The sequence below is a fragment of the Miniopterus natalensis genome, chromosome 6, assembly GCF_054644295.1.
Source record: "Miniopterus natalensis isolate mMinNat1 chromosome 6, mMinNat1.hap1, whole genome shotgun sequence".
Lineage (NCBI taxonomy): Eukaryota > Metazoa > Chordata > Mammalia > Chiroptera > Miniopteridae > Miniopterus > Miniopterus natalensis.
In genome coordinates, this window is record NC_142086.1 from 11938056 (window position 1) to 11965623 (window position 27568).

The window sequence follows — 27568 nt, forward strand, 5'->3', positions numbered from 1 at the left end:
AGTGCCCTGCTAGGGAGATAAAATAGGGAGACACATTTACAAAGGCCATTGGGAGGTGACATTTAAGCTGAGTTGGGAGAGGAGGCAAAGGAGCAGCCAAAGGAAGAGCGTTCCAGGAAGAGGGAACCATGCACGTGCAGGCTGGCAGGCTGTAGTGAGCTTTGTTACGTACGGAATCCAGTACTGCAGCCTGGAGCCACACATGGTTTGTCCAAATCGAAATGTGCTCTAAGTGTAAAATACACACCAATTAGAAGACTTAGTATTACAAAAAGAATGTAAAATATCCTAAGAATTTCATATCGATACCATAGTATTTTGGATGAAATATATTAGGTTAAATAAAATATGTTCAAATTAATTTTACTCTTAAAAAATATCACTACTAAAAGTTTTTTGATTACACTTGTAGTTCTCATTACATTTCTGTTGTACAGCACCTGAGTAGTGTAATGAGCAGGGGACTAAAAGACTTCAGATAAGATTGGTTAGATTCACTGGAGCCAGATTATGCCGGGCCTTGTAACTCATAGAGAGGAATTCAGACTTTATTTGAAGTGAAATAGGAAACTATTGTGGGTTTTCAGCCGACGGGATTTACCTTTTACAAAGAGCGTTGGCTGCAGTGTGGAGAATGTAGTGGAGGGGGCCAGTTAGGAAACTAGTACAGTAGAACACGCACACGCAGCGAAACCAGCTATCACAACAGTTGCCGGGTAGTGTTATATAAAAAACAGCTCTCCAGTCATCAGTGAGTTTCTAAGTCTCATTTGATGGAATTTCTTAAGCTATTGCAGGCATTGGTTTCGGTTTACATGTATAAGAATTCTTGTTCCTCCATGTTCATGGAATACTAAAATTCTTACAGAATTGAATCTCTACCAGCCTCCTAGAGCACCGTAACATGTGGAAATAGTAATACTTTAAAATCATTTGTAGCTTTAAAGATTTTCAAGAATTTTGAAAACCTGCATCATTTCTTACTGTTTTGGGGTTCAAGTAATTATTTGATGATTTGATGGAAGCTACTGACATCGCAGATCATGCCGACTTATACAACCACCATTCAGGGTTGTATGTCATGATTTCCTCTTATCCGATTGGTTCTTTTACATTGTGTGTATTTGTTTGCATGAATGTGAATTAGACTTGCTATTTGTTTTGTTTGGCTCAGAAGCTATATTTGTAGTACCACTGTTTAATTTGTATAAAGTTGGAGTAATCTTAATGTTTGGCTTTTTACTGTTACTTATACTACTCTGTGTTGGTATAGGTTTTGGGTTATTTTTCACAGTACTAAAAAAACATAAGACATGTCAGTACTCAGCAGGTCCTCAAATAATGTCATTTCGTTCATCATTTCATTATAATGTTGATGAGGGGGGGGAAATGATTATCATTCAGGGTCATTGTCTATGTGGAGTTTGCATGTTTCCCCATGTCTGCCTGGGTTTTCTCCGGGGACTCTGGTTTCCTCCCACATCCCAGAGCTGTGCACAGGAGGGGAATAGGGGTGTCTACACTGTCCCATCTGAGTGAGTGTGTGGGTGTGAGTGCCCCTGTGATGGGAGGGCGTCCTGTCCAGGTGGGTCCCACCTGGTGCCCTGAGCTGCTGGGAGAGGCTTCGGCCACCCACCACCCAGAACTGGATTAAGTGGGCTGGGGAATAATGATCTTACTTGTTTTTAATTCATCTCACTTAAATGTATGAAGAGCTCGCATTTATTTTAATGTTCAATATTAAATGTGTTTTGGGTCTTTATTTAGTAGTTTGGTGATGTTTTTGTGACCAGAAATATGCTATAGGAATTTAACTCTTGTTTGTATCAATTAGCCTAGAGTGAAATTGGTTTCATTCTATGTTTTTTGCCTGAAGTGACAATTTCCAAGAACCAATCGACATCATTATGAGGACTTCACTGTAGTTTAGTTGTTTTGTTTTTCTTATAGAATCTGCTTCCAGTTATGAGTACTGAGAGGATACCAACACAGTGCTATGTGCTATGCATGGTTTATTTCACTAAATCTTTTCTACAGCCCTATTAAGTAGATAATGTCATCCTCAGAATCTCAGAAAAGTTAATATCTAAAGTAAGATTCAAAGCTCAAACTCTTAGCTTCAGTATATTATCCACTTCGTAGGCATCTTCTAAATTAATTTTCTTCATGGTACCTTGTTATGGAGCATTCACACCATAAACAATATTTTCACTGTAAAAAGCAAAGGTCATTTGAAATTGCTTTTAAAATTTTAATTTTCAGGTTTTGAAAAATCTCATTTCTGTATTGATATTAAAGTTGATCCCTGTCTTATCACTAACAAAGCTGATACTTTTTGGTAAACTAACTGTTTTATTTTTCCTAGTTAAATAAAAGTAAGAAAAAAAATCAGGCAGTACTCAAGGAAGCTCTTTTTGTTACAGCATAAAAATCCAGTAGTTTGTTTTTAATGGATGATCTTACAAACAGTGGGATAGTGGAACAGTGGAATCAAAAGGCCTACTGTGAACAAGCAGTGTCATATAGCTGAACATACCAAGTCATCGTAGAATATGTAACATACGGGTTTTGCGTTAGATTTCAGCTTCTGTTAATTAGGAATTAAAAATTCTAGATACTTGGTATGTGGTATTATTATATAAAAGATTGTTTAAAATACTTGAGTTTCCAAAACATTATACTACTTACTTTAGTTTTCATTATACTGTGCAGTTTCAGAAATAGATTTTGTCTAATTAATATAAAATTATATTAAAACAATTATGTAAATTATCATCAATGTCTACTAGAGGTATAAGCAGCACACAAAGGGGAAAGTAAATTAATATTTCTTGGCTTGCTCTGTTGGGTATTTCATATACATTGTTTAATCATCATAACTGGCCCATAGATAAGTTGGTATTGTACATATTAAACTGAGGTTCAGGCAGATTTACCCAGAGTCACAGAGCCAGTGAATGAGCCCCAGCATTAATGGTTTTGAAGCTCATGGTACCTTTTAGAGCGAAAACTGGAATGAATTTTTTATTATACAGTTTGTTATAAAGAGTAAAAGAAGCTTTTTTAGAAGTGAACCATGAAAATCAGATCTTAGACTTTCTTCATTTTGAATTGCTGAGATCGACAGCTGGTAAATTGGTGCGGTGGCAAGTCCTGTGCGTAGCCAGCACAGTGAAACAGTTTATGAAGCCCAGTTTCTCAGTCCTGATGTTGTTGTTGTTGTTGTTACTGGTCTCAATTTTAGTTGGTTACTTCACCCATCATCTCTGTCCCAGGCTCATCACTCCTAACACAAAGGCGTAAGTACTTGACACAGCAAAATACAGAGATCATTTTTCCTGTTGGCACTTTTTTTGAATAACTAAAAACTGGTTATTGAACAGATGTAAGAAGGCTTCATTATTTTTATCCCTTCTCAGTCATAATTTTATTAATAAGATTTGACTAGTATCTCATGACCATTTTTGTTGATTAATAGTTAAAATTGGAGATCCAAGGCATATTTTTATTTAGGCTTGTTTCAGTATACAGGTTTTAACGTATAATTTTGTTCTTGCATTTTGGTTTTAGAACTCCACCTAGCCCTTTCATTCTTGTGATGTGTCCCAGCCAGTTCTACTTCATAGTGTTCATGCTACTGAACAGAAATGTTACCAAAGTTCAGAGCTTTCCTTAGTGCATTATGGATTTTGTAGTATATTGAAGTATCTTCCTCCCCTTTGTGTCGCTCTTCCTGAGAATGTCTCCGTAGTATACATACAGCTGGGAGTAAGGGAGACACAAAGAAAGTCAACTTGGATAATAACTTTATAGCAAATCCATTTTTATAGTTAAGACTTTTTTGGGGAAATACGTTTTTTGTTTTGAAACTGAATGGTATTTTTATGTAAGTGGAATGTAAAAACTGACCAACCATCTCTACCAATGGAGCATAAACCACAAAACCCGCTCAAGCTGCATTTGTAGGTTACATTGTTTAAGTGATACCCTTGCCTCTGTAATTTATTTCAAAAATTGGCTGAGTTCCTTTAGGTACTATAACAACATATTCAGAATAGAAGAGAAAACATTGGTCAGAGAAGTGAGGAAAAAGAAAAAAGTCTTAAATGAAAAGCCGCTTTTTGATTCTGGATGAGACTCTTTTACCATCTCAGATGTAAACAGACAAGATTTTTAGTGACCTTCCACTTTCATACTGGGAGTAGTTTGCCAAACCTTTGTCACCGGTCTGGACTGTAAGAACGTTGTGGAGAAAGTAAGTGGATTAATGAGCACCATGTTTTCTCTGATTTCTTCTTTCTCTTAGAAGAGTATATTAATGTATACACTTTTTGAAAATTTGGTATCATTTATGCAGGTACAGTTAACCCTTGAACAATGCGAAAGTTAGGGGTGCCCCCCCCCCCCATGCTGTTGAAAATCTGAGTATAACTCTAATTCTTCAAAAACTTAACTACAGTCCCTGGGTATCTGTAAAGCATCCATTTCAGGACATCCTTTTAAATCTCATAGATACCAAAATCTATAGATGCTGAAGTCCCTTCTATAAAATAACAGAACAAGGCATAGTCAAATTCCCAGGTATCAAAAATACTGCTTTCCTCAGTTGTTTGAATCCAAGGATACAAAACCCAGGGATACAGAGCGTCCACTGTATAGTTATTGAAAAAACTCCACCTATAAGTGGATGCACGCATTTCAAACCCATGTTGTTCAAGGAATAAACTAATTTTATTTCCTTTTGCTATCCATGGTAATTATCTTTTAACTGCAAAAAAATGGAGTGACACTAATAAAAGTCTCATTTTGAGGTAAAAAGGAAGATAAAAGAAGGCATTTTATTTCATCTAGAGTGAGAACACCTACCCCCAGAGAGGAGCATCAGTCCTGAAAGACGGAGAAGCAAAAGAAAGCAGAGTGATGAGGCTTAGCTGCACTAAAAAGATTCTCAAGAAGGACCTTAAAATAAGGAGCTAAAATAATTAGAGCCTGGGGAAGTGCAGTAGATCTAGTTGAACCTTATGCTTTTAAACGAGTAAAGTGAGACCCAAAGAGATCATAACTCATGGTCACGTTTTTCTTTCTTCAGTATCTCTCATAGTCCAAGAGTTCCAGGAGTTGGTCCACATGGCTAGATTAATCATTTTACTTCTGATGCCACCCAGTTCCTGTCAATAGAAAGAGGCGATTTACATGATATGCCAGAAGGATTTGAGTGAGAAGTAGTTGTAGAACTGGAGCAGCGCAACCTTCTGCCTCTTTTTTCTTGTTAATTCCACCGTGGAATAATTGTTACTTCTGACTCCTTCCTTTGGACAATTATTGTCAAAACATTTTGGACCACGGCTGTAATGTAGGATCAGGAGCTGCCAACGTTTATTTCAGAAGAATTGGAGACAGGTAGAAACCCAATAGTTTACAGCAGCAAAGGAAACAAGAGAAGCACTTGGAGCCCTTAGGTACAACCTGGCCTTACCTGACCCAAGGTAGCCTGCTTCCCACACAGCTTCACTAATGAACTTCGACTGCAGGCACTGTGATGGTGTGATGTAGCTCCCTGTCAGATGCCATGCCCGTTTGCTGTTAGAAATAGGGGCATATTTTGCTAGAGATGGTAGAGGTTAGCTGAATCAAGATCCTCTTATCTAATATTTTGCTACCTAGCCCTCTGAGCAAGAACCATCTGGTCTTTATTTGCTTGCCAACTTCAATATAACCCATCCACCCTTTGTGCTAGGAAATTCATTTTCCAGAATCACTCACACATATAGCTTGAATACCAGTGTCTCCCTTAAGATTTCATTCCCTCTTGCTTGATTCCTGCTGTAGTTCCCTTCATGGACTCTTACCATCCTCAGATGAATTAGCTAGTACCTAGCCTGTGTATTGGATCAAAGCATTCCTTCTAAGCTGAACTCTCTTCCATCTATTCATTTTCAATGTCTTGAACCTTGCTCAGGGCTTGTTATCTAGGGCTTGGACAACTCTAGTCTGACCCACAGTTGAGTGTTAATACTTGCATTATTAAGTATTAATAACCCACCCTTATACATAGTTCCCAACACAGGAAATGTGGCTTTCATATCAGTATCAGGAGCCTTTGTAATTCTGAATTCCAGCAGCATTCATGAGTAAGACAAGAAGAATTCATTTACAACTTGAGAATTAAAAGATGGAGAAAAGAAGAGAGTATGTCATTGAGAAAGAGGAGAGGTTAGCGAGGCTGGAAGAGAGAAGGAATGGTGAGGAGATACATGCGGAGAGAGCAGCTCTTGACTCTGTTGCCTCAGGCTAAGGGCATGATTAGAGTCAAGATTTGAACCCACTCAGTGGGTGTGAATCTGATTCTGAGGTCTTAGGAAGTGCTCTCAAATGTTATGGCCTAGATTTGTTGTCAAAGAAGTCAGGACGGACAAGGAACTAGGCCACCTGTGCTCTTTGATGGTTCCTTTTCTTCTTGATTGAGAGGGAGAGGAATATTTTGTTTTACTTTTTATGTGAAAAGAATAACAGGTGTTTATTTCCTTTCTAGTGGCCATTCTTGTTTTTTAATAAGAGAAATTTTTAGCATCAGAAAATTTTCATTTCCTCTGCCCATGCTCACATGCATAGAATGTACGTTCATGTAGTAACTTCAGAATTGGTTAAACTGCTCAGCTAATATGAAAATAAAAATTTATCTCTTTTAAATTTAGTAGAGTAAATAAGTAAATTTAATAGAGTAGAAGGAAATGATAAAACAAATTAAACTGTGAAGTTCTTCAGCATCAGTAAGTTTCACACAGCTGCAGGGATAACTTGACGAAAGGATATGCTCAGCCAGATGGCCTGTGCTGGCCTCCTTCCCGTTCCTGCAAAAGATACGTTACTCACTCCCAGGGCAGCTCGGGGAAAGAGCTGATTATGGAATTAAAACAACCAATGTCCAATTAACCCCTGTTTTGGTCAGTGTTTTCTACACAGTTTGAATAATTGGCATGCTCTAGTTTCATCAAGGGAGGCAGCGGGTTTATTGGTTAATTCAGGCTCCTGGGAATAAGAAACCTGAAATTCTGTTACCAGCTCTACCCCTACAAACATTAAGTATGACCTTGGACATCTTACTTCTTTGTGTCATTAGCTTTCCCCATTTGAAAATTGGAATACATGTTGCTCTTAGACCATACATGAGTTGGATCTTCTGTAGAAGTGAGAAGAGAGTGTTGATATTTGTAGAGTCTTTGGGACTATGGATTAAAAGGTGCAATTTGCCTTGCCTAGTAATACTACGGTATCTTAGTAATAGGGGTGCTGTAATTGCACAGAACAGAAGCTCGCCCAACAAAGCTCAAACACAGGGGTGTTTATTAGAGACACACAGTAGGCTCTTTAGGAACCCAATGATAGGAGTGCATTTGCATTTCCTTGAAACTGGAAAACAGTTCAACTCCTTGCTGTGTCTACTCTCTGTTCCCTTTTCCTTCCTCATCTGTGCTTCTCTGTATGTGACTGCTTCATTCTTTCAGCATACTGACTCCTCTGTGTATTTATCTGTGAGATGTGGCCTTGTGGTTTTCAGGTTCTTTGAATTTCAGATCCTAGGAAAGGAAATGAGTTGGTCCATTCCCCTGTGCTGTGGACTGGGAACAGGTTCTTTAAGAGAAAGGTGTGGGGAAGAAGGAAATAATAGGCAGCCTTTGTGCATGCAGTTACTCTTTGGTTTAAGTAAACATGTTTCACAAAATTACAAAATTAAAGGATTAGCTAGGTTATTAAATTATTTTGCAGATCCAAAGTATTTATACATAGGAGATATATATATATATATATATGGAATATGTTAAAACATTCAACAGATCATTTTGAGTGCTCTTAGCTATTAGGCATGGGGATACAAATGCAAAAGACAATCCCACCTCTCAAGGAACTTTATGTGAGGGGACTGGCAAGAGAAGAATTTTTTTTTTTTTTTTTTTTTTTTTTTTGAGAAAACCCCCTGGTCTAGTGCTATATCCATGAGTAATAGAATAGTTAACTTTAAACGAGTACTTAGAAAATGCCAGGTGTTATACTGTTTTACACACATACTACATTTAATACAACAACTTTGTGAGCTAGATACTATTTGATTCCTATTTTACAGCTAAAGAAACTGAGTTCCAGATGGATAGGTAATTGGACCAGATCACCCATTGATGAACTGCAGAGTCAGGAATCCAAAGACTGTTTGTTCTCTTAACCACTGAGCTTTATGGCCTTTCTAATAAAAACAAGAGACTTAAAACAACAGAGACAAGGTTTTAGAAAGTAAGGAAAGTAATCCAGAGTTCTCAAAGTGCTGCAAAAGCATTTGCCTTATCAAATGCTTCCAAATTCACTTTGTCAGAATCTGTGGCAATTTACTGTAAGAGGAAAGCCTAGAAGTTCGAAAACCCTAATATGGTTTTGAATGAGCCTCCTACTGGCCAGTTGAACCAATCACTCCATTGCTCCAAGCTTTAGTATTCTTGTTAGTTAAATTGTAAATGAGGATAATATAATATTCACCAACCCCATGAGGAGAAACAAAATATACCTTGGTATTTCATTGAGGAGGAATTATGGCTTAAAGCACCTGGGAAGAAGTAGGGCCTTTTTCAGTCCAGCGACCCCATCAGAGTCAACAGTCTGTGGCAGAGAGCTCCCAGAGCTTTTTACACCACTTTAGCCAGTCAAGAAGTTGTAAAGAATTGTATCTTTGCAGCATCCACCACAGACTGGTACCCAGGAACATTCGTCGTCTTCATTTGCCCTTTGCTAGACTCTGTCAACAGTGGAATTTAACTATCTTATCTAGACCTTAACAAGGTGATAGACTTAATCAGTGGAATATAGCAGCTGTTTCTGGTGTTTGAAGAATAACTGAAGGATTAGTTTTGTTTTCTGTATCTCCAAAAGGACCAGGAATCAGACTAACAGCAGACAGATTATAGCCCAGTGCAGGGAAGAATTTTATACTTTTGTAGTTGTGCAAATATAGAATGAGTTCTCTGAGTGATGGACAACGGATAATGCTATTGAGCACCTGCTTGGCATGCAGACACTGTGCTGAGCACTGTATGAACATTGTCATATTTATTCCTCGTGGCTCTGTGAAATAGGTGTTGATTTTTGCCCATTTATTAATAAAACTTGCAAGAGTAGTTAACTTTCCCAAAGTCAAACAGCTGGTAAGTGGAAGAGCCAGAAATTGAACCCAGAGCCATATGATTCCAAAAGACACCACCTTGGAAAATAATCCACGGTCAGTAGAGGTTTCCAGAAATAAACTATACAAGGTATTTGGCACTATATGAGATGATTGGTTAGGCAGATGACCTTTCAACTCAATTCTAACTTTTAAATTTTATGATCCTATCGTGTTTGTAGAATCATTTTGCAAGATGTCCTATAGAATCATTATAGGAAAATGGGTTTCTCTTCATAAAAGGTATCTGCTCTGCAAATTTCATACAAGTTCTGTTACTTTCTGTTCCCAGTATTATGGAGGCTAGGATGTTAGTTTAGCTTTTAAAAAAAGTCATTAGTCCAAGTAAATAAAGTGTCTGCCAAAAATAATGTTTTTTATATTGATAGACAAGGAAATTTTATTTGAATGGTGTAGTGTCTTTAAACAGATGCCTAAATAGCTTTTTGCATATAATAAGATTTGTTTTTAATACATACTAAAAAGTGTCTTACTGTACATTTTAGAAAACTGAGTTTTCACAATCTTATCCATCCACATCAAAGTTAGATATTTTCTGGACCCACATGACTTCTTAGTTTAATACCATGCCACGAAGCAAGAGACCTGAAGCTTACCCCTTCAGCATAAGCCAAAGGAGTGAATGTCCTTGGTTTTTATGTTGCTACTAACAGCAACATGCAGACATGTAAGAAGTAGAAAAGGCAGTGACTGGTAGACTCTTCTTGCTTCAGTGTTCAAGAGTTGCTTGGGTAATGTTTCTTTTTGTTGAATTGTTTTTAAGTTTTTCAGGTTTAAAGTCTTTAAAAGGTAATTCTACTACTTGTACATATTCTAATGGAGTCTGTTTATGGTAGAATATTGTTTTTATTTAGCCAAACACAGTGAAAGCTCATACTTTAATACAAATTCAAATGAAAAAGATCATCCGAAGAGTAGCTTTGACCCATTTGATTTAATCCGTTACATAACGTAAAGGGTTCAGGGTCTTTAGTGTGGCATTATTATGTACTTCAGTGACTGAGTTTTTTAGATGGGCATAGAGAAGCAGTTTCTCCATTGTGGTTGACACAGTACAAGGTTAATTCACAAAGGCTTTCTTTCCCCATTTTATCCTATTTCTTAGGGTGAGTTGGATTTGTCTGATTTTAGGGAATAAATATTTTGATGCGATACTTCATATCTTAATGCATCTCCATCATAAGAGAATTTAACAAAATAATATTTTAATGTTAAATAGATTTTATTCATTTTCTTATAGTGAGTAGTTTGAGAGGAGGAAATGTACTGTTTTAAAACTTTGGCTCAGTCTTGGTGTAGACTGTGGACATGCTAGATCTTACACACCTTGCCTGGAGAGATGCCAATTAAAGGAAGCTAAGTGCATATATGTTTTTTACAAACACATGTTAAAATAAAGACCCTCTTACAAAAACTTTAAAATCTTCTAAAAACACATATTTCTGAAATGCTTCAATCTTGTGTTCTTCTAACAGAATACTAGTCACAAACCCACAGAACTTCCTGCATGTGATAAAATACTTTAATATTCTTTAATTTTGTGATTTTTTTGTTGTTGTTGTTTATATTCAAGATGGGAGGAGAGATCTTGAATTTAAAACCAAACATTTTAATTAGCATCATATCTTATTTTTTTATTTTTTTTAATATATCTTTATTGATTTTAGAGAGAGGAAAGGAGAGGGAGAGAGAAAGATAGAAACATCAATGATGAGAGAGTCATTGATCAGCTGCCTCCCGCATTACCCCTGCTGGGGATCGAGCCCGCAACCCGGGCATGTGCCCCGACCGGGAATCGAACCTCGATCTCCTGGATCCTAGGATGATGCTGAACTGCTGAGCCACGCCCGGCCGGGCGCATCTGATATGATAGAATTATGATAGCCCATGTTCTCATTTTACAGGCTCAGGAGGCTTCAAGAGGTTAACTTGTTGCATGTACTGCAGGGAGTGCTATCTCCACCAGGTGCTGGGACGTAAGGATGACAAAAATGTAATCCTTGCCCAGAAAGAGTTTATAGTCTAAGTCAGGGCCAGGCATAAACAAACCAAAATAAGACATTTTTAAATGAGGTTATAGCAGGATCTGCTGAGTGCTGTGGAGTTCAGGGAAAGCTGTCCACGTAGGGGTCAGGGCTTAGCTCAGATTCACAGAATAAAAAATATGTCTTGCTTTTTGGGCTTGACTATAGGCAAATAGGGCTTATTATATGATGTATTTTTAAGTTTGGTATATTTCCTCAAATGATGATGGTAGGGCTGTGTGGGGGAGGGGAGGGGGCACTAAGTGAAGGGTTTCTCTTTATTCTGTATCATTGTTTCTCCCACTGTTATATCTCACTTTGTCCTCATGTGCAATGGCAAGAATATAAAACAAATTGATTATTTTATATAAATGCTACAGTTGAAAACATGGTAAGGACCAAAACAACAAAGCAATATATAAACGGTAGGAAATAGTGATGTAAAAGTTTAAGTAATTGATACTTATAAGCTAACCAAACTACTAAACAGAGAAGTGATAAGTATGGTATATCTGTGCCATTTCACATATCATTCTATCTCAAAAAAACACAAAAATACAGAAAAACAATGTACATAATAAAAAATTGAGCCCTGGTCAGTTTGGCTCAGTGGTTAGAGTATTGGCCTTTGGACTGAAGGGTCCCGGGTTCAATTCCAGCCAAGGGCACATACCTGGGTTGCAGGCTCAGTCCCTGGTCCCGGTCTGGGCATGTGCAAGAGGCAGCCAGTCAATGTGTCTCTCTCACATCAATGTCTCTCTCTTCCCCCTCTCTCCCTCCCTCCCTCCCTTCCTTCCCTTCCTTCCATTCTCTGAAAAGCAGTTGAAAAAATACCCTCCAGTGAGAATTTAAAAAAAAAAAAAGATTCTCTTAAAGCTAAAGTTTTTAATTTTTCAGTGTTAAAATTTTTTAACTTTATTAATAATGCTAATAGTAGATAGTAGTAGTTATTTCTAATGATTTTATTTGCTAAAGTTTTGGGGTTTTGTTTGTTCGTTTGCCGTCTAATAAGTCAGGAAAGCCCTGGCCTCGTTACCTGGACCGCTGCTCCGGTTTCTTCCGCAGCTCATAGGAGCCTCTCCTGAAGCCACCTCTCTCCCACCCCTTCATTCTGTGCCTGCGCCTGAGTGTCAGGCGCCCTGCGAGGCCACGGGCAAGCGGTCCCTGCTGCACCGACTGAACACCCCTGAGGCCTGGACAGCAGTGACGCTGGGTCTCAGATTGGCAGTTACTGGCTACAGTTACTGAGATGATTAGTGCACACAGTCGCTTATGTGTACAGATTGGCGAAAGAAAGGTCAGGGGAAAGTGCGGGTGGCAGTTTCTTCAATAAAAACAAAACCATTTAAAGTAAATAGCCTGCTGATGGTGTGCCAGTAGCTCTATTTTCCTATTTGAAGAAGATATTTTAAAGTTACCTATGAACATTTAAAGACAAATTCTCCAGGTACATTGTATACTTTCTTATTATTTGCTTATTAATCCTCTGTGTGCTTTATTGAATTCATATTGACAGATACCATCACTATATCTGTCTGTGGATTGTATCTGCAGTGATATTTCTCAGTCACAGACTGACCAAAACCTTCAATCTAGAAAGCTGTGTGTTTTGGGCCGTTATGGGCAATAGTGATGTCAAATTTCACGGTTCATTCACAATGGGGCAGCATATAAAGAAGACATATTTACTAATTGATAAGTGATTCCTTAAATAGATCATAATAGTGTATTTTATGAAGAATTCTATTTATTTTAAAAGAAAATATGTCAATAGATTTTGTGATCGAAGCTTGATGTACAAATTAGTGTCCATTACTAGTAATTTGACTTATCCACACTCCACTTCTGCCTGGTAACAGAAATTCCATTTTCAGTAGTATTTAATTTGATAATTTGATATATTTTTTTTTTCTTTCTCCTTTGTTAGTGAGAAATCAGCACTCTTTCTAGGATACATCCATTCTGATATTTTTATTCAAACCCATTTAATGTGTGAAAAAATGTTTTTGCAAAATGAAAAACTGATCATTGAGAACATTTGCATATACATATATCATAGTTTGCAAATTATATTTAAAAAGCTACAGTAGGTGATACGTGACTTAACAAGGAAAGCTTTTATATTACAAATTTACTTCAGCATTATGCACATTTAAAATGATATTTTGATCGAACTGCTTCAACAACATTTATCACACAACTCTTAGTTTCATAAATGTAATTTAAGGTAAATTTAATATCTTGTTTGAGTAGCTGAAGAGTTATGGTTTTGTTACAGAATTATATTGGTTTAGTAATATATTCCCTTAAAGATCACTTTATTGCTGTTGTTGATAACCAGAGTTTCTTCCCATATTCGTACTTGGGAAAGTCTCATAGGAGACTGGATACATAATAAAACTTTTCTGGTTCAAGTTTTAGCAGTTAAATCTGTATTTGGGAAGAAGTGGCTTAAGATATTGAGGAATATACAGTTAATTTCCATGTCAGCTAATACAAAAATTTAGAGGTGTGGGGGACCTTGGTCAATTCAGGGACCTACAAGTTAATTTCAAAATTGTCACATGGCAGTGATTAGTTATAACAAACAAACCATTAAGTAAATAAATATGCAAGCATCTATACACACATACATACACAGGTAGACACTCATGATCCTGAAACACACTCACACTGGCTTCTTCTCTTATTCTGTGATCCAGTGTAACATTTGTAGCAGAATATGCCTTGTAACAAAAATTACATGAAGATCTTGTCTTCAAAGATGGAGAACATTTTTAAAACAGAGTGTACCCTGTGAGTAAATGCAGTGTCTGGTAAGTGTACTAAAACCCCAGGAGCTTTGATCAAATGCCAGCCGTTACATCAGTTCTGTTGGTAATTTTTCTTCCTGATCTGTGACCTTGACCTTGTGCTGTGTCTCTATGTCAAATCTATTTTAGGGATGGTGGGACCATAGTTGAGTTTAGTAGGATTTATGCCCCAATCTCAAAGGATGTGTGTATCTGGGTATATTTAAATTGCAGAAAGAATTCAAAAGCACCATTTCCATTATATTTCATGTCTTGATAGAGATTGGAAAAGTTATGCTTTTGAAAAGCTTTTGGAAGAACTCTACCCTCTGTTGTTTTTTTATATTTAAACTCTCTTTTCACACTTATGTGCTACCAAAATAATTTGTTAATAATTATTTGTTTCTTCAGAGAAACTTTTGTTTCTCTGACAACAGTAGAAGGAGTGAAACAGACATTAATATTAATGCTAAATAAATGTCATGTATCCTTTATCATATGGTAATTCTCTTCCTCGATTTTTTAAAATTATAGTTAGAACTAATTTTATTTAACAATTTCTAGTATTTTGTGTTTTTAAGATAATGCAACACAGCATCCAGGAAGATCCTGCATTTTTAGAATAGAAATTATTTGGCAGTTAGCCTCTTTCTCTAGCTCCTTTGATTCTCTGAGTCCTTTAAACTTAAAATCTCCCAATTTTTTCATCTTAATTTTGATTTAAAATTATGTTTTAAATAAATGGTAGAGGCAGAGTTAAATAGATGATGGATTTTATTGAGTCTGATTCATATACCTGACCCTTCTGATGCGGATTAGAACAAAGCAGCTGTTATCAATTTGGTATATTGACTATAGAGGCTACTTGTTTCTGTTGCCAGGACAGTCATTTCACTTATCTCATGAAGTTCTCTGTCATTAGGTTTCCTAAATCTTTACTGTTGCATTTTATTCACTATGTAGCCTTTGTGAGATAAGCAAAAGATCCAGTTTGAATATAAGCTCATGTTTAGCTTATAAATAAACACCTGTTTAAAATTTGGTGACTCCATTGAAGAAAGTAGTGAAGATAAATAACTTTTGGGGATTGGATGGGTAAAGGGTATACTATTTCAGAATCATTTCCTTCTCCTACAATTCACTAAAAAGGTTATAAAGCATATTGGTCACAGCTATTTCCACAACTTTTTACAACATACCATCTTTTTGGTTAAAATGCATGCTGTTTTTATCAGTTACAATTTGGCAAATGACTTGAAATCAGAGAAATAAAATTTTAGAGTTGAAGTCCTCAGATACATATGTCCTTGTGTTGAACACTTGAGCCAGTCAAGCTCTCGTGGGTCCTAGTGCGTCCCTTTTAATAGGAAATGTGAGTGACAGTATTTTACTCCTATAGAAGCAGCTGACTGCACGTTAAAGCTGATGGACCTGGAAGTTAGGAGCAAATTTGGCCTTAGGCAAAATCATGTAAGTCCCTCAGGTTGCGATGGAGAGCAGGCTGGGCAGCTGTTTAACTCACTGCAGTGTCACTGTTTCTGCTACCAATACCTGAAGACTATTCACATCTAAAACGAGCACCCCTGGGAGGGTGCGAGCCACTCATAAGGCCTAATTGCAGATGTTGAGGCCCTCACTTGAGCAAGTTTTTAGATAAATTTACCTTCTTGGTACCCATCAAATTGTACAACCACACATCTCTCTTTTGATGAAGATAATACGACAAAGGAAGTTATCTTGGAATTCAAATGATACCAAAGGGCATATAGTAATTTTTATTCCTTTTTTTTTTTTCAAGAATAGAAATATTATCTAATAGATGAAATTTCAGGCCTACTTCTTTGCTGTGCCCTTACTCTCTGCTATGAAATGTCAACAACTGAGTGTTACTTTTATTTTTTTTCTTAAGTGTTTTTTTTTCCCCCCAAAAAACTAACTTTTAATTTATGAAGAGGATTCACTGTGGTCTTTACTTTTCCAGAAACCTTATCTGGATTGTTACTTTTCTTTTCTTACTCTCTGAAATTGAGTATTGGAATTTATGTAATTTAACTCTTCTTTGGTCCTTGTCTTGGAAAGTGTTATATTCTTTTGATAAATTGTTCCTGGGATTTTGTTTCCTGTTCAACTTTAAAACTTTTTGTCAAAATCTCACTGTAGAGAACACCAAGAGTTCTCTCAGTCATTTCTCTGGATTCCTATTGCTTTAAATAAAAGGATCAATAATGAGGACTTTGTACTAAGGATTATGTTTTTCCTAATCCTTAATAAAGCATCTTAATGTTTTTCTTATTCTTTGTATCAGAAGCATCCCCTAAATAATCCATAGAGCAATTTAGATAATATTGTACAATAGGAATTATTCTTGAATACCACAATTAAGTAGCCTTTCCATTACTTCTGTATTTTAAAGAACCAGAGCCAAGAATCCAAATAATTATTAAAGCAGCATTGCAGAAATACCTTGAAATTCAATACTCATATAGGTATTACTTGGTAATGCAGAAGAAATCGACTCCAGTCTCTCTATGGAAACAATCACAAGACATGAGATATTCATTAGACATTATTTAAATAGCATACAAAGTGATTTCATGGAATGTTTTTAATGGTAAATTTGATTGCAAGTAAGATGGAATCCTTTTCTTAAAAAGAGCTGGAGAGAGACCTTTTTCATTATTTATCTCTCAATCAAAAGTAGTTTGACATGTAAGAATCCTATTAGATGTATCCTTCATTTACCCAAGTAGAATCTTATTACCTGTATTTTACCATTTTAAAGAGTTTAAAAATTCAACAAGCTTTCCCTTTGCTGAATAAACCATTTCCTAGAAAGTGCAAAATACATTGCAAAGGAATCAATATAACACTCACTTGGGAACTGTTCACACGCAAATTATTTACAACTTTTATTAATTAAAGCTCTAAAAAAAGTTCCAACTTCAACATAATTTAATATTTTTTAAGTAGTTTTTAAAAAGAAAGTGTAGCTTTTAAAAAACTACACAGTGAATTCAAGCATTTTACTAGCAATTTCATTAAACTAGTGTTTGTGTTGAAACTTGGATCTTTCTCAAAATCTATCAGTGTATATGGTCAAGATTCTATGGACTTATTTAATGGTTTAGTTTGATTTTATTATTTTAAAAATAATTCTGCCTTAGCCCTAGCCAGTGTGGCTTAGCTGGTTGAGCATTGCCCCATGCACCAAGCGGTCCCTGCTTCGATTCCCAGTCAGGGCACATGCCAGAGTTGCAGGCTTGGTCTCCCTGTAGGGGGTGTGCAGGAGGCAGCCAATCAGTGTTTCTCTCTCATCTATGTTTTTCTCTTTCCCTCTCCCATCCTCTCTCTCTAAAATCAATAAAGCATATTCTTTAAAATAATAATAATAATTCTGCCTTGCCATTACAGTAATTTTTACACTGCATGCTAGTAGACCAGTAAAATTTCAGTTTTCTAAAATTTAAGAGGTATTTTTATGTTTATAAACAAATTTAAGTTAATAAAAGAAAGATTAGTTTCTAATTTTAACAGTGTAAAGTAATTGAACATGAATTTTATTAAATTGCCATGAAATTTTATCAAATTATCATGAATGCATTTAGTTTTTGGTGTTTTATTTGTTTTTTAAGCTTCTTTATCTTTATTGTTGAAAATATTACAGATACCCCCTTTTTACCCCCATTGATCCCCTCCACCCTGCATCCATCCCAGCCCCAGGCCTTCCCCATACCAATGCCTGTGTCCATGGGTTATGCTTATAAACATGTAAGTTCTTTGATTAATCTCTCCCTACCCACTCCCCCCTCCCCGCCTTCCCTCTGAGATCCCTCAGTCTGTTCCATGCTTCTATGCCTCTGAATCCACTTTGTTCATCAGTTTATTTTGTTTATTATATTCCACTTATAAGTGAGATCATGTGGTACTTGTCTTTTTCTGACTGGCTTATTTCACTTAGCATAATACTTCCTAATTCCCTCCATGCTGTCCCAAAGGATAGAAGGCCCTTCCTCTTTACAGCTGCATAGTATTCCATGGTGTAAATGTGCCACAGCTTTTTCATTCACTCATCTACTAATGGGCACTTGGGCTGTTTCCACATCTTAGCTATCAGTTTTAGTTTTTGAAGTTTTTTGTTGTTGTTGTTTTTAACTTACAGGAAGGACTATTATATTACATGACTTTTATTCTTTTTTTAAAGTTTTAATGAATGTGCCTTTAATAGAAAAAAATAGTGTCTTGCTATTACCATATGTCTGTTCAAAACTGTTATAAATCAAAGGTACATTATAGAATCTTAGTGATCTTACTATTTCTATATCTTTAAGCTTTTTGCCTTTTTTTAAAAATCCTCACCCGAGAACATGTTTTTATTAATTTTTGAAAGGAAAGGGACAGAGAGAGCCAGAGCGAGAAACATCAATGTGAGTGAGAAACATCAATTGGTTGCCTCCCACATGCGGCCCTTGGAGGCCAGAGATCGAGCCTGCAACTCAGATACGATGTGCCCTTGGCCAAAATTGAACCCAGGACCCTTCAGTCCTCAGGTCGATGCTCTAACTGAGCCAAACTGGCTAGGGCTCCTAACATATTGTTTCAAACTCTGTTTTTCATTTTTAAATCTTTTAAAACGATTTTTCAAATCATAGATAATATTTTGATATATTTATACTTATTGATATAAACTCCCAAAAATAAGAAACAGCATGGGTGAGAAGAAAAATATTTCATATTAGGAACATCTTACAAATTAGGGTCACACTTTACCTGTAGCCTGTCGTCTTCATCTGGTGGGAATGGACCTCACGTTAAAATTTCTACAGAGAGCACATAAGTAAAGATTTAAAAATTGACAGGATAAATGGTGATGGAAAAAATAAAATAAAAATTTTTTAAATCTAAAATAAAAATCGATACATTAAACCTTTGGGAAACCGGAATGAGCACGTAAAGAGCCATTCTGCATTGTTTTTAAAGTTGTGGTAAAAATTAGGGGTAAATAAGCTTGTGATTATATTGGAATGTTTATGAATATGACTAAGACTGTCAATGCTTCGCACAGGCCTACAAAATAATCTTATCCTTGTTAGTGCTTTCATTTCTTTGAAAACAGAAATTCTAAAAATTACTTAGTGGAATATCTGATGCTTGGAGGAGAATGTCAGAGACTCTGTTCCTTGGGCCTCAGCCCCCATCAGCCGCCTCGGATGCGTCCAAGTCCCGTGCTGCTCCGTCCCTCCGTCTGCGCTTCTGCCTTTGTTCTCCCTCTGCTCTCAGTAGTGTAAGGAAGCTAATTCCAGCTCCCTCACATGGACTTGGCACTCACATTACTCTGTAGAAGTGTGCTTATGAAAATTAAAAAACTTGGTGGGTTTTGGAAGAAAGTTATATAATATTAAAGTATTGTGTTGATTTGATTATTTTTTATAAAATGATTTAATTCATAGCATTTCTAGTAGAGATTTCTTAATAGGAATGGCAGTAATTACTAAAGAAGTGACTATAATGCATATTTTTGTATATTATATATATGTATATATACATAAAAACTACAAGTACTTTTTTTGTTTATAGGTATCATAACACAATTCTAATTCTGCACCTTCTTAACTATTTTTATGCTTATTTTTTTTAGAGCACTGATACTTGCATTTAATGAGGAGCAAAAGATGAAAATGGAGAATCAGGACATTCACTAAGGATTATATCTGCTTGCTGCTGCAGACCTGTGTGTTCAGGAATTCTTCCGCCGCTTCTTGCTTAGGAGTTGATCAGCTCCGCGGTCAGACTGCGCTGGCTTTTGCTTGCCTCGTATCTTGTCATTGCCAGAAGAAACCCTGGTCAGAATGTAACAGTGCATCACTGTCTGACGACTATGGAAGGTGAGAAACTGACACTCCCTTATTAAAGTTCTATCTCACTCACCCACAGAAAACCATTCTTTAAAGTGAATAGAAACCTGGCCCTTGTGAACACTTCTATTGAACATGACTCATGGAGAAGAGCTTGTCTCCGATGTGCACCAGGATTCTATTGTTTTAACTTACCTAGAAGGATTACTAATGCATCAGGCAGCAGAGGGATCAGGTACTGCCGTTGACAAGAAGTCTGCTGGGCGTAATGAAGACCAGAACTTTAGCATTTCTGGTAATGCGTTTCCTACCTGTCAGAGTAATGGTCCAGTTCTCAATACACATTCATATCAGGGATCTGGCATGCTGCACCTCAAAAAGGCCAGACTGTTGCAGTCTTCTGAGGACTGGAATGCGGCGAAGCGCAAGAGGCTGTCTGATTCCATCGTGAATTTAAACGTAAAGAAGGAAGCTCTGCTGGCTGGCATGGTTGACAATGTGCCTAAAGGCAAACAGGATAGCACATTACTGGCCTCTTTGCTTCAGTCTTTCAGCTCTAGGCTGCAGACTGTTGCTCTGTCACAACAAATCAGGCAGAGCCTCAAGGAGCAAGGATATGCCCTCAGTCATGATTCTTTAAAAGGAGAGAAGGATTTAAGGTGCTATGGTGTTGCATCGAGTCACTTAAAAACGTTGTTGAAGAAGAGTAAAGCTAAAGATCAAAAGCCCGATACCAATCTTCCTGACGTCACTAAAAACCTCATCCGAGATAGGTTTGCGGAGTCGCCTCATCACGTTGGACAAAGTGGAACGAAGGTCATGAGTGAGCCCTTGTCGTGTGCTGCAAGACTACAGGCTGTTGCAAGCATGGTGGAGAAAAGGGCCAGTCCTGCCACTTCGCCCAAACCTAGTGTTGCTTGTAGTCAATTAGCTTTACTCCTTTCAAGCGAAGCCCATTTACAACAGTATTCTCGGGAACACGCTTTAAAAACACAAAATGCAAATCAAGCGGCCAGTGAGAGACTTGCTGCTATGGCCAGATTACAGGAAAATGGCCAGAAGGAGGTTGGCAGTTTCCAGCTCTCAAAAGGAATGTCAAGCCATCTTAATGGTCAGGCAAGAACATCATCAAGCAAACTAATGGCCAGCAAAAGTACATTTCAGAATCCATTGGGTATCGTTCCTTCTTCCCCCAAAAATGCAGGCTATAAGAACTCACAGGAAAGAAACAACGTAAAACAAGCTGCTAATAATAGTTTGCTTTTACATCTTCTTAAGAGCCAGACCATACCCACGCCAATGAATGGACACAGTCATAGTGAGAGAGGAAGCATTTTTGAGGATAGTAGTACACCTACAACTATAGATGAGTACTCGGACAACAACCCTAGCTTTACAGACGATAGCAGTGGTGATGAAAGTTCTTACTCCAACTGTGTTCCCATAGACTTGTCTTGCAAACACAGAATTGAAAAACCAGAACCTGACCAACCCGTTTCTCTGGATAACTTAACACAATCCTTGCTGAACACTTGGGATCCAAAAGTCCCTGACGTAGATATCAAAGAAGATCAAGATACCTCAAAGAATTCTAAGCTAAATTCACATCAGAAAGTAACACTTCTTCAGTTGCTACTTGGCCATAAGAGTGAAGAAAATGTGGAAAGAAACAGCAGCCCTCAGGAAGTGCAGGGTGACGTGACAAAACTCAGTAAGCAGACATATGCGAGGACTTCTGTAATAGAAAGCCCCAGCACACACAGGACTACTCCCGTGAGCACTCCTCCGTTACCTCCATCCACCAAAGCGGAGTCTCCCATCAACCTCTCCCAGCACTCTCTGGTCATCAAGTGGAACTCCCCTCCATACGCCCGCGCCGCGCCGTCGGAAAAGCCAGCAAATACCACATCTAACCACTTGATGGATCTTACAAAGAGCAAAGAATCGCAAGGAGAGAAAGCAGTCCAGAATGAAGGCGCCCAGAACTCTGCGACTTTCAGTGCCAGTAAACTGTTACAGAACTTAGCGCAGTGCGGGATGCAGTCTTCCACCTCGGGGGAAGAGCAGAGGCCCGGCAAGCAGCCGGGCGGAAATGCAGATAAACCCTTAGCTGTGGCCGAAAGATTAAGTGGCCCTCTGCTCGCAAGTAAAACAAATGCAGTTGAAGAAAATAAAGCCTTCAGTGGTCAGGCAACAGGTCCTGAACCAAGACTTTCTGGTTCTGAAATAGAAAACCTGCTTGAAAGGCGCACTGTTCTCCAGTTGCTCCTGGGAAACCCCAACAAAGGGAAGAGTGAAAAGAAAGAGAAAATTCCTTTGAGAGATGAAAGTACTCAGGAACATACAGATAGAGCTTTAAGTGAACAAATACTGATGGTAAAAATAAAATCCGAGCCTTGCGATGACTTGCATATTCACAATGCAAACGTGCACTTGAGCCAGGATGCTGAGTGTGCCCCGTTCTTCGGTGTGGCTCCCCCCGTGCAGAGAAGCACCGCTGCCTTACCAGTTTCCGAGGACTTTAAATCGGAGCCCCTTTCACCTCAGGATTTTTCTTTCTCAAAGAATGGTCTGTTAAGTCGACTGTTGAGACAAAATCAAGAGAGCTACCTGCCAGATGATCTGGACAGCAGTCACAGAAATAGTGAACTGACATTTCTAGAATCAAAGAATCTTTGCATGGTCCCTAAGAAAAGGAAGCTTTACACTGAGCCATTAGAAAATCCATTTAAAAAGATGAAAAATAACATCGTCGATGCTACAAACAGTCACAGTGCCCCCGAGGTGCTGTACGGGTCCTTGATTAACCAGCAGGAGCTGAAATTTAGCAGAAATGATCTTGAATTTAAATATCCTGCCAGCCATGGCTCAGCCAGTGAAAGTGAACACAGGAGTTGGGCGCGAGAGAGCAGAAGCTTCAATGTTCTGAAACAGCTGCTTCTCTCAGAAAACTGCGTGAGGGATTTGTCCCAGCACAGGAGTAACTCTGTCATCGAGAGCAAAAAGAAAGGACACAAAACTAATGTGACCAGTAGCAAACCTGAATTCAGCATTTCCTCTTTAAATGGCCTGATGTACAGCTCCGCTCAGCCCGGGAGCTGCATGGACAGCAGGACATTTCCATACCCAGGCGTAGCAAAAACTCCGGTGAGTCCTCCTTTTCCCGAGCACCTGGGCTGTGCGGGGTCTAGACCAGAATCTGGGCTTTCGAATGGGTGTTCCCTGCCCGGTGACAAGGGACCCATTAAGTGGGTTATCACAGACATGGATAAGAATGAATATGAAAAAGACTCTCCGAGACTGACCAAAACCAACCCAATACTGTATTACATGCTCCAGAAAGGAGGCAATTCTGTTACCAGTCGAGAAACACAGGACAGGGACATTTGGAGGGAGCCTTCATCTGCTGAAAATGTCTCACAGGTTACAATCAAAGAAGAGTTACTTCCTGCTGCAGAAACTAAAGCTTCTTTCTTCAGTTTAAGAAGCCCCTACAATAGCCATATGGGAAATAACGCCCCTTGCCCACACAGCGCAAACGGGGAAGTGTATGGACTTCTGGGAAATGTGCTGACGATAAAAAAAGAAGCAGAATAAAATTTTCCTGCCATTCAGCTTTGGATCTTTTTGAAACTTAATTAGTTGAACTTTGAGATCTGTATAAATAAGAGCATGATTTGAGAAAAGCATGGTATAACTGAAACTTTTATTTTGAAGAGTATTGGTTACTGGCGATGTTTAAATATGCACACTGCTTTTTGCTTTACGTTAAGTTCATGAGGAAACTACTGAACTAGCAATTGGTTTTTAACACTTCTGTATGCATCAGACAACAACTGTGAGTAGCCTATGAATGAAATTCTTTACAATCACAGATAATAGGCATAAATTAAAATGTAAATTTCCATCCGCAGTGGATAAGTGCGTTTTGCTGCCTTTATGAGGGTATTCTGTTTTGCTTTTCAAAACTTAACCTACATAACATTTTTTTAAAGTCCAGATTGTTAAATAAATCTCTAAAGGATAATTACTGAGTAAAAAACCTAGTGCCGATTCACTTTTCATTACCCAATTCAGAAATGAAGTAGAAAAAAATGTGCTTACACTTTTCACTTTTGCTAAAAAAACAAAACAAAAAACATTTATTTTTAACTCTTGGAAAGGGTTTTGTGGTTCCCAGTGTGTCTTCCCCACCCCAGTCCTTTTCAATATATATATTTCTTTACTACTTAGTAAACATTGATTACAACTGATGGAAGTTTGATAGATCCTTTAAAAATAAAAAAAGGCAGATTTCCATTTTTGTATTTTAACTACTTTATTAAATTAATAGTCCTTTTACAGAATTAGGAAAGTTAACATTTATCTTCAGGTGGTTTTCTGAATAGCTGAATATTTAAGAAGTTGTTTTTAACAGAAGCAAAATGGCTTTTCTTTGGACAGTTTTCACCATCTCTGGTAAAAGTTACTCCTCACCGTTACTGTGGTACCTGTGAGTCTTATTACCAGAGTTTCTTAAAGCTGGACTCAGAGCACCTGCATTAGAACCATCTGGAGTATTTGTTTTAAAATGCATATTCCTAGGCAGCACCTCAGATCTACAGAACAAGAATCTCTGCTAAGTGGACCTGGGAGTCTCCCATCTGCATCTGAACACATTTAAGAAGAAAGCCCCTAGGTGTTTCTTCTACACACTGAAGTTTGAGAACCATTGCTTATAACTGTTCGCAGAACACAGGACTATAAAAAACTATTTGATGCCTATATTTTCCCCAATACAGTCATACATCAACTAAATATTTGCAATATTATAGTTCATATGTTACCGTTATATCTTAGGAAATCAGGTTCAGAACACTTTTTATGACAAAAAAAAATTGGGTTGAGGGGACAACTTTCATATCTGGCTGAACATCTCAGGAAAATCTGTGATTATTTATGTGTTCCAATGAGTAACATCTACTTAATTAGCCTTAGGGATGGAATTACAGGGCCACTTACCAAACTCAGGTGATTCTAGGATGGTTTAGAAACTGCTCCTGAATACATCCTTAACTTCTGTTAAAATCATTGTCCTACAAACAATGTTGACAAAGATGGAAACATTGATTTCAAGCCCAAGAAGGGCACTAAACTCAGATCCACTAACAGAAAAGTACAAAGGGCACATATACATGACAAAATGGAATTCTACACAGTCACTCCAGTGATCTATTTCAAAATAGTGGATAAATACAGTAAACATTGATATCGTCGGGGGAAGAACTTAATACATTACTGAGCCACCTGGGGTTTTGATCTTGAAACAAGTTTGTGTTTTTAAGTTCAGTTTTTACAATCCACAGTTCACTCACCAGATATTTTTTTTTTTTTTTAGTTGTGAACCAGATTAGCTAACTGACGTATCAAAAAATTGTTGTATAACCAACTATTAATTAGAAGGAAATCTATTTGAAGTTCTACTTGAAGTTGTTTCTAAGATTTTTATATTAAAAATGGGCGTTATTTCCTAATATCAAAAACCGTAAATGATTATTTTTTTCTCAAAATGATTTGTAAATAGTTACTGAGTATATTATAAATAATAGGAGTGAATATTAGGCTACATCATGGAGAGATGAAGTCATATGCTTATTCTGAAATGAAAATTCCACTGGCCAGTGCATATATTCTACTCCATCCCATATTAACTCTGTGGCAGTCGTATTGTCTACACTATATAAAGAAGCTTTTAAACAAGTCCTTTTTTCCTGCCATTGTGAAATATCTGGAGCCTTGGAGGCATGCTAGGAAAAATGGGCTTTTACAAGGGCGTGAAATTTAGGTCAGGGAAAAGAACATCAAGGGCCAGCATTACTATTTTTTTGTGTGTGTTTCTTTGATTGATTGGTGGTTTTTGTTAATAGTTAGAGGAAAGAGGATACTTAATACATAAATAAACATGACCACACAGAATGCTGTTCTGGTTTACTAAAGAATGTCCCCAATTTGAATTTAGGATAATTTTAAAGAAGAGCAGTGAGAAAAGACATACATCCACGAATTCACTTTGTTTATGCATACGTAGATGCAAGGGTACACATATACACATATTCAAGGACTATTAGACGTCTAGACGATTTCTTCCTAATGAGTCACTTGTGAAAGGGTACTACAGCTCTCATTGACATCAGTAAGGTGGCAATACCTGTTTATTCTCTGCTGCATCTTACAGGGAGTAAGCTGGTGAGAGTATATATTTTATATATATATATATATATATAACATGTATATATATATATTGACTTGTTACATGAAGATGTTAAAATCGGTTTTTAAAGGTGATGTAAATAGGAATTTCCTTAATGAAAAATACATATTTTGTATTGTTCTAATGCAACAGAAAAGCCTTTTAATCTCTTCGGTTTCTGTATATTCCATGTATAAGTGTAAATATAATCAGACAGGTTTAAAATTTGTGCATGTATGTATACAGTTGCAAGTCTGGACACATGTATAGAATAAACCTTTTATTTAAGTTGTGATTACCTGCTGCATGAAAAGTGCATGGGGGACCCTGCGCATCTGTGCATTTGGCGAAATGTCTTAAGTCAAATCAGATGTTCATCCCAACATGGCAGTATTCCATTTCTGGACACGACTTCTGTGGTTTCAGCTTCGTGAAAGAATGTGCTTTGAATCCAAGGGTCTTAAAACTTTTTAAAATCAAGTCAACCACTTTTCAACATAGAATTCACACAACTACTTTCATGAATTTTTTAATCCCATTGGAAACATACTGTTATACCAGGAGTATTCCAGTACTGGGCTACAGGCACATTACCATTCATGGTGTGAATTCTGGGGTTTACACAACCAATTTTGATGAGATCTCAGTATATAATTTTTCATTTTTATTAGAAACTTAATTTCTTCATGTGATGTCATGAACCTTGTACATACTGCAGTGTGAATTTTTTTTTGTTTTTTAATCTTTTAGTGTTTACTTTCTGCAATGAATTTGAATAAATGAGAAAAAAATGCATTATCTCTGGTTTGAAATGACTTATTTTGTGGGTTTTCTCTGAATTTTGGTTTTTCATAAACAAAAAAGTCTGTAGTCATGAAAATGGTAATAAGTCTTCAAGGATGCTTTGCCCTTCTCAGAAAAATAAAGGAACAAAAGACGAACAAGGTGGCCTGGGAGTCAGTGTATCTAGAGGCAGGGCAGTTGAAGTGCGGAGCTGGAAAGGACATCAGCCTACAGTCTTACAGTCTGCTGCTGGCCTTAATTCTGTTCCTCGCGGTGTAACTGGAATGACCACTGTAGCTTTAAAGTGGGAAAGAGTTTGTACAGTGTCCAAGAAAGCTCATTTTATATATACTTGTTTTAAGATAAGATTTTATTAGAAGGTTTTTGCCCACATTTCAGTGGCTAAGTTTATTTTAAATAAAAGATCTTCAGTCCTTCAAAAATGAATGTGTGCGCGCACAGATACATATGCAAATATGGTGTGTATCAGTAATGAGTGCTTGAAAATGATGAGCAATGTACATATGTAATAATAGAGACAAATTTATTTTAAAAAAGAAAAAAGTGTCTGTGAACTGACACAAATATATTATTAATGATAATTTAGTTCAGGAGGAAAGTGTCTTCCCAAAGATGAGTTTCTATTTCCTGGCACTAAAATA

At 37.2% G+C, this 27568-nt stretch overlaps 1 protein-coding gene across 3 annotated transcripts in view; it reads left to right on the plus strand.

The window, feature by feature from the left end:
• NRIP1 (nuclear receptor interacting protein 1) overlaps nucleotides 1-26921 on the plus strand; it is a 90477-nt gene extending 63556 nt beyond the window's left edge. For all 3 annotated transcript variants that reach the window (XM_087818094.1, XM_087818093.1, XM_087818092.1), the window contains exon 4: nucleotides 19678-26921. In XM_087818094.1, coding sequence (XP_087674220.1) covers nucleotides 20030-23491 — 3462 coding nt within the window. In that variant the 5' untranslated portion in view covers nucleotides 19678-20029 and the 3' untranslated portion in view covers nucleotides 23492-26921. The remainder of the gene's footprint in view (nucleotides 1-19677) is intronic.
• The last annotated feature ends 647 nt before the right edge of the window (nucleotides 26922-27568 follow it).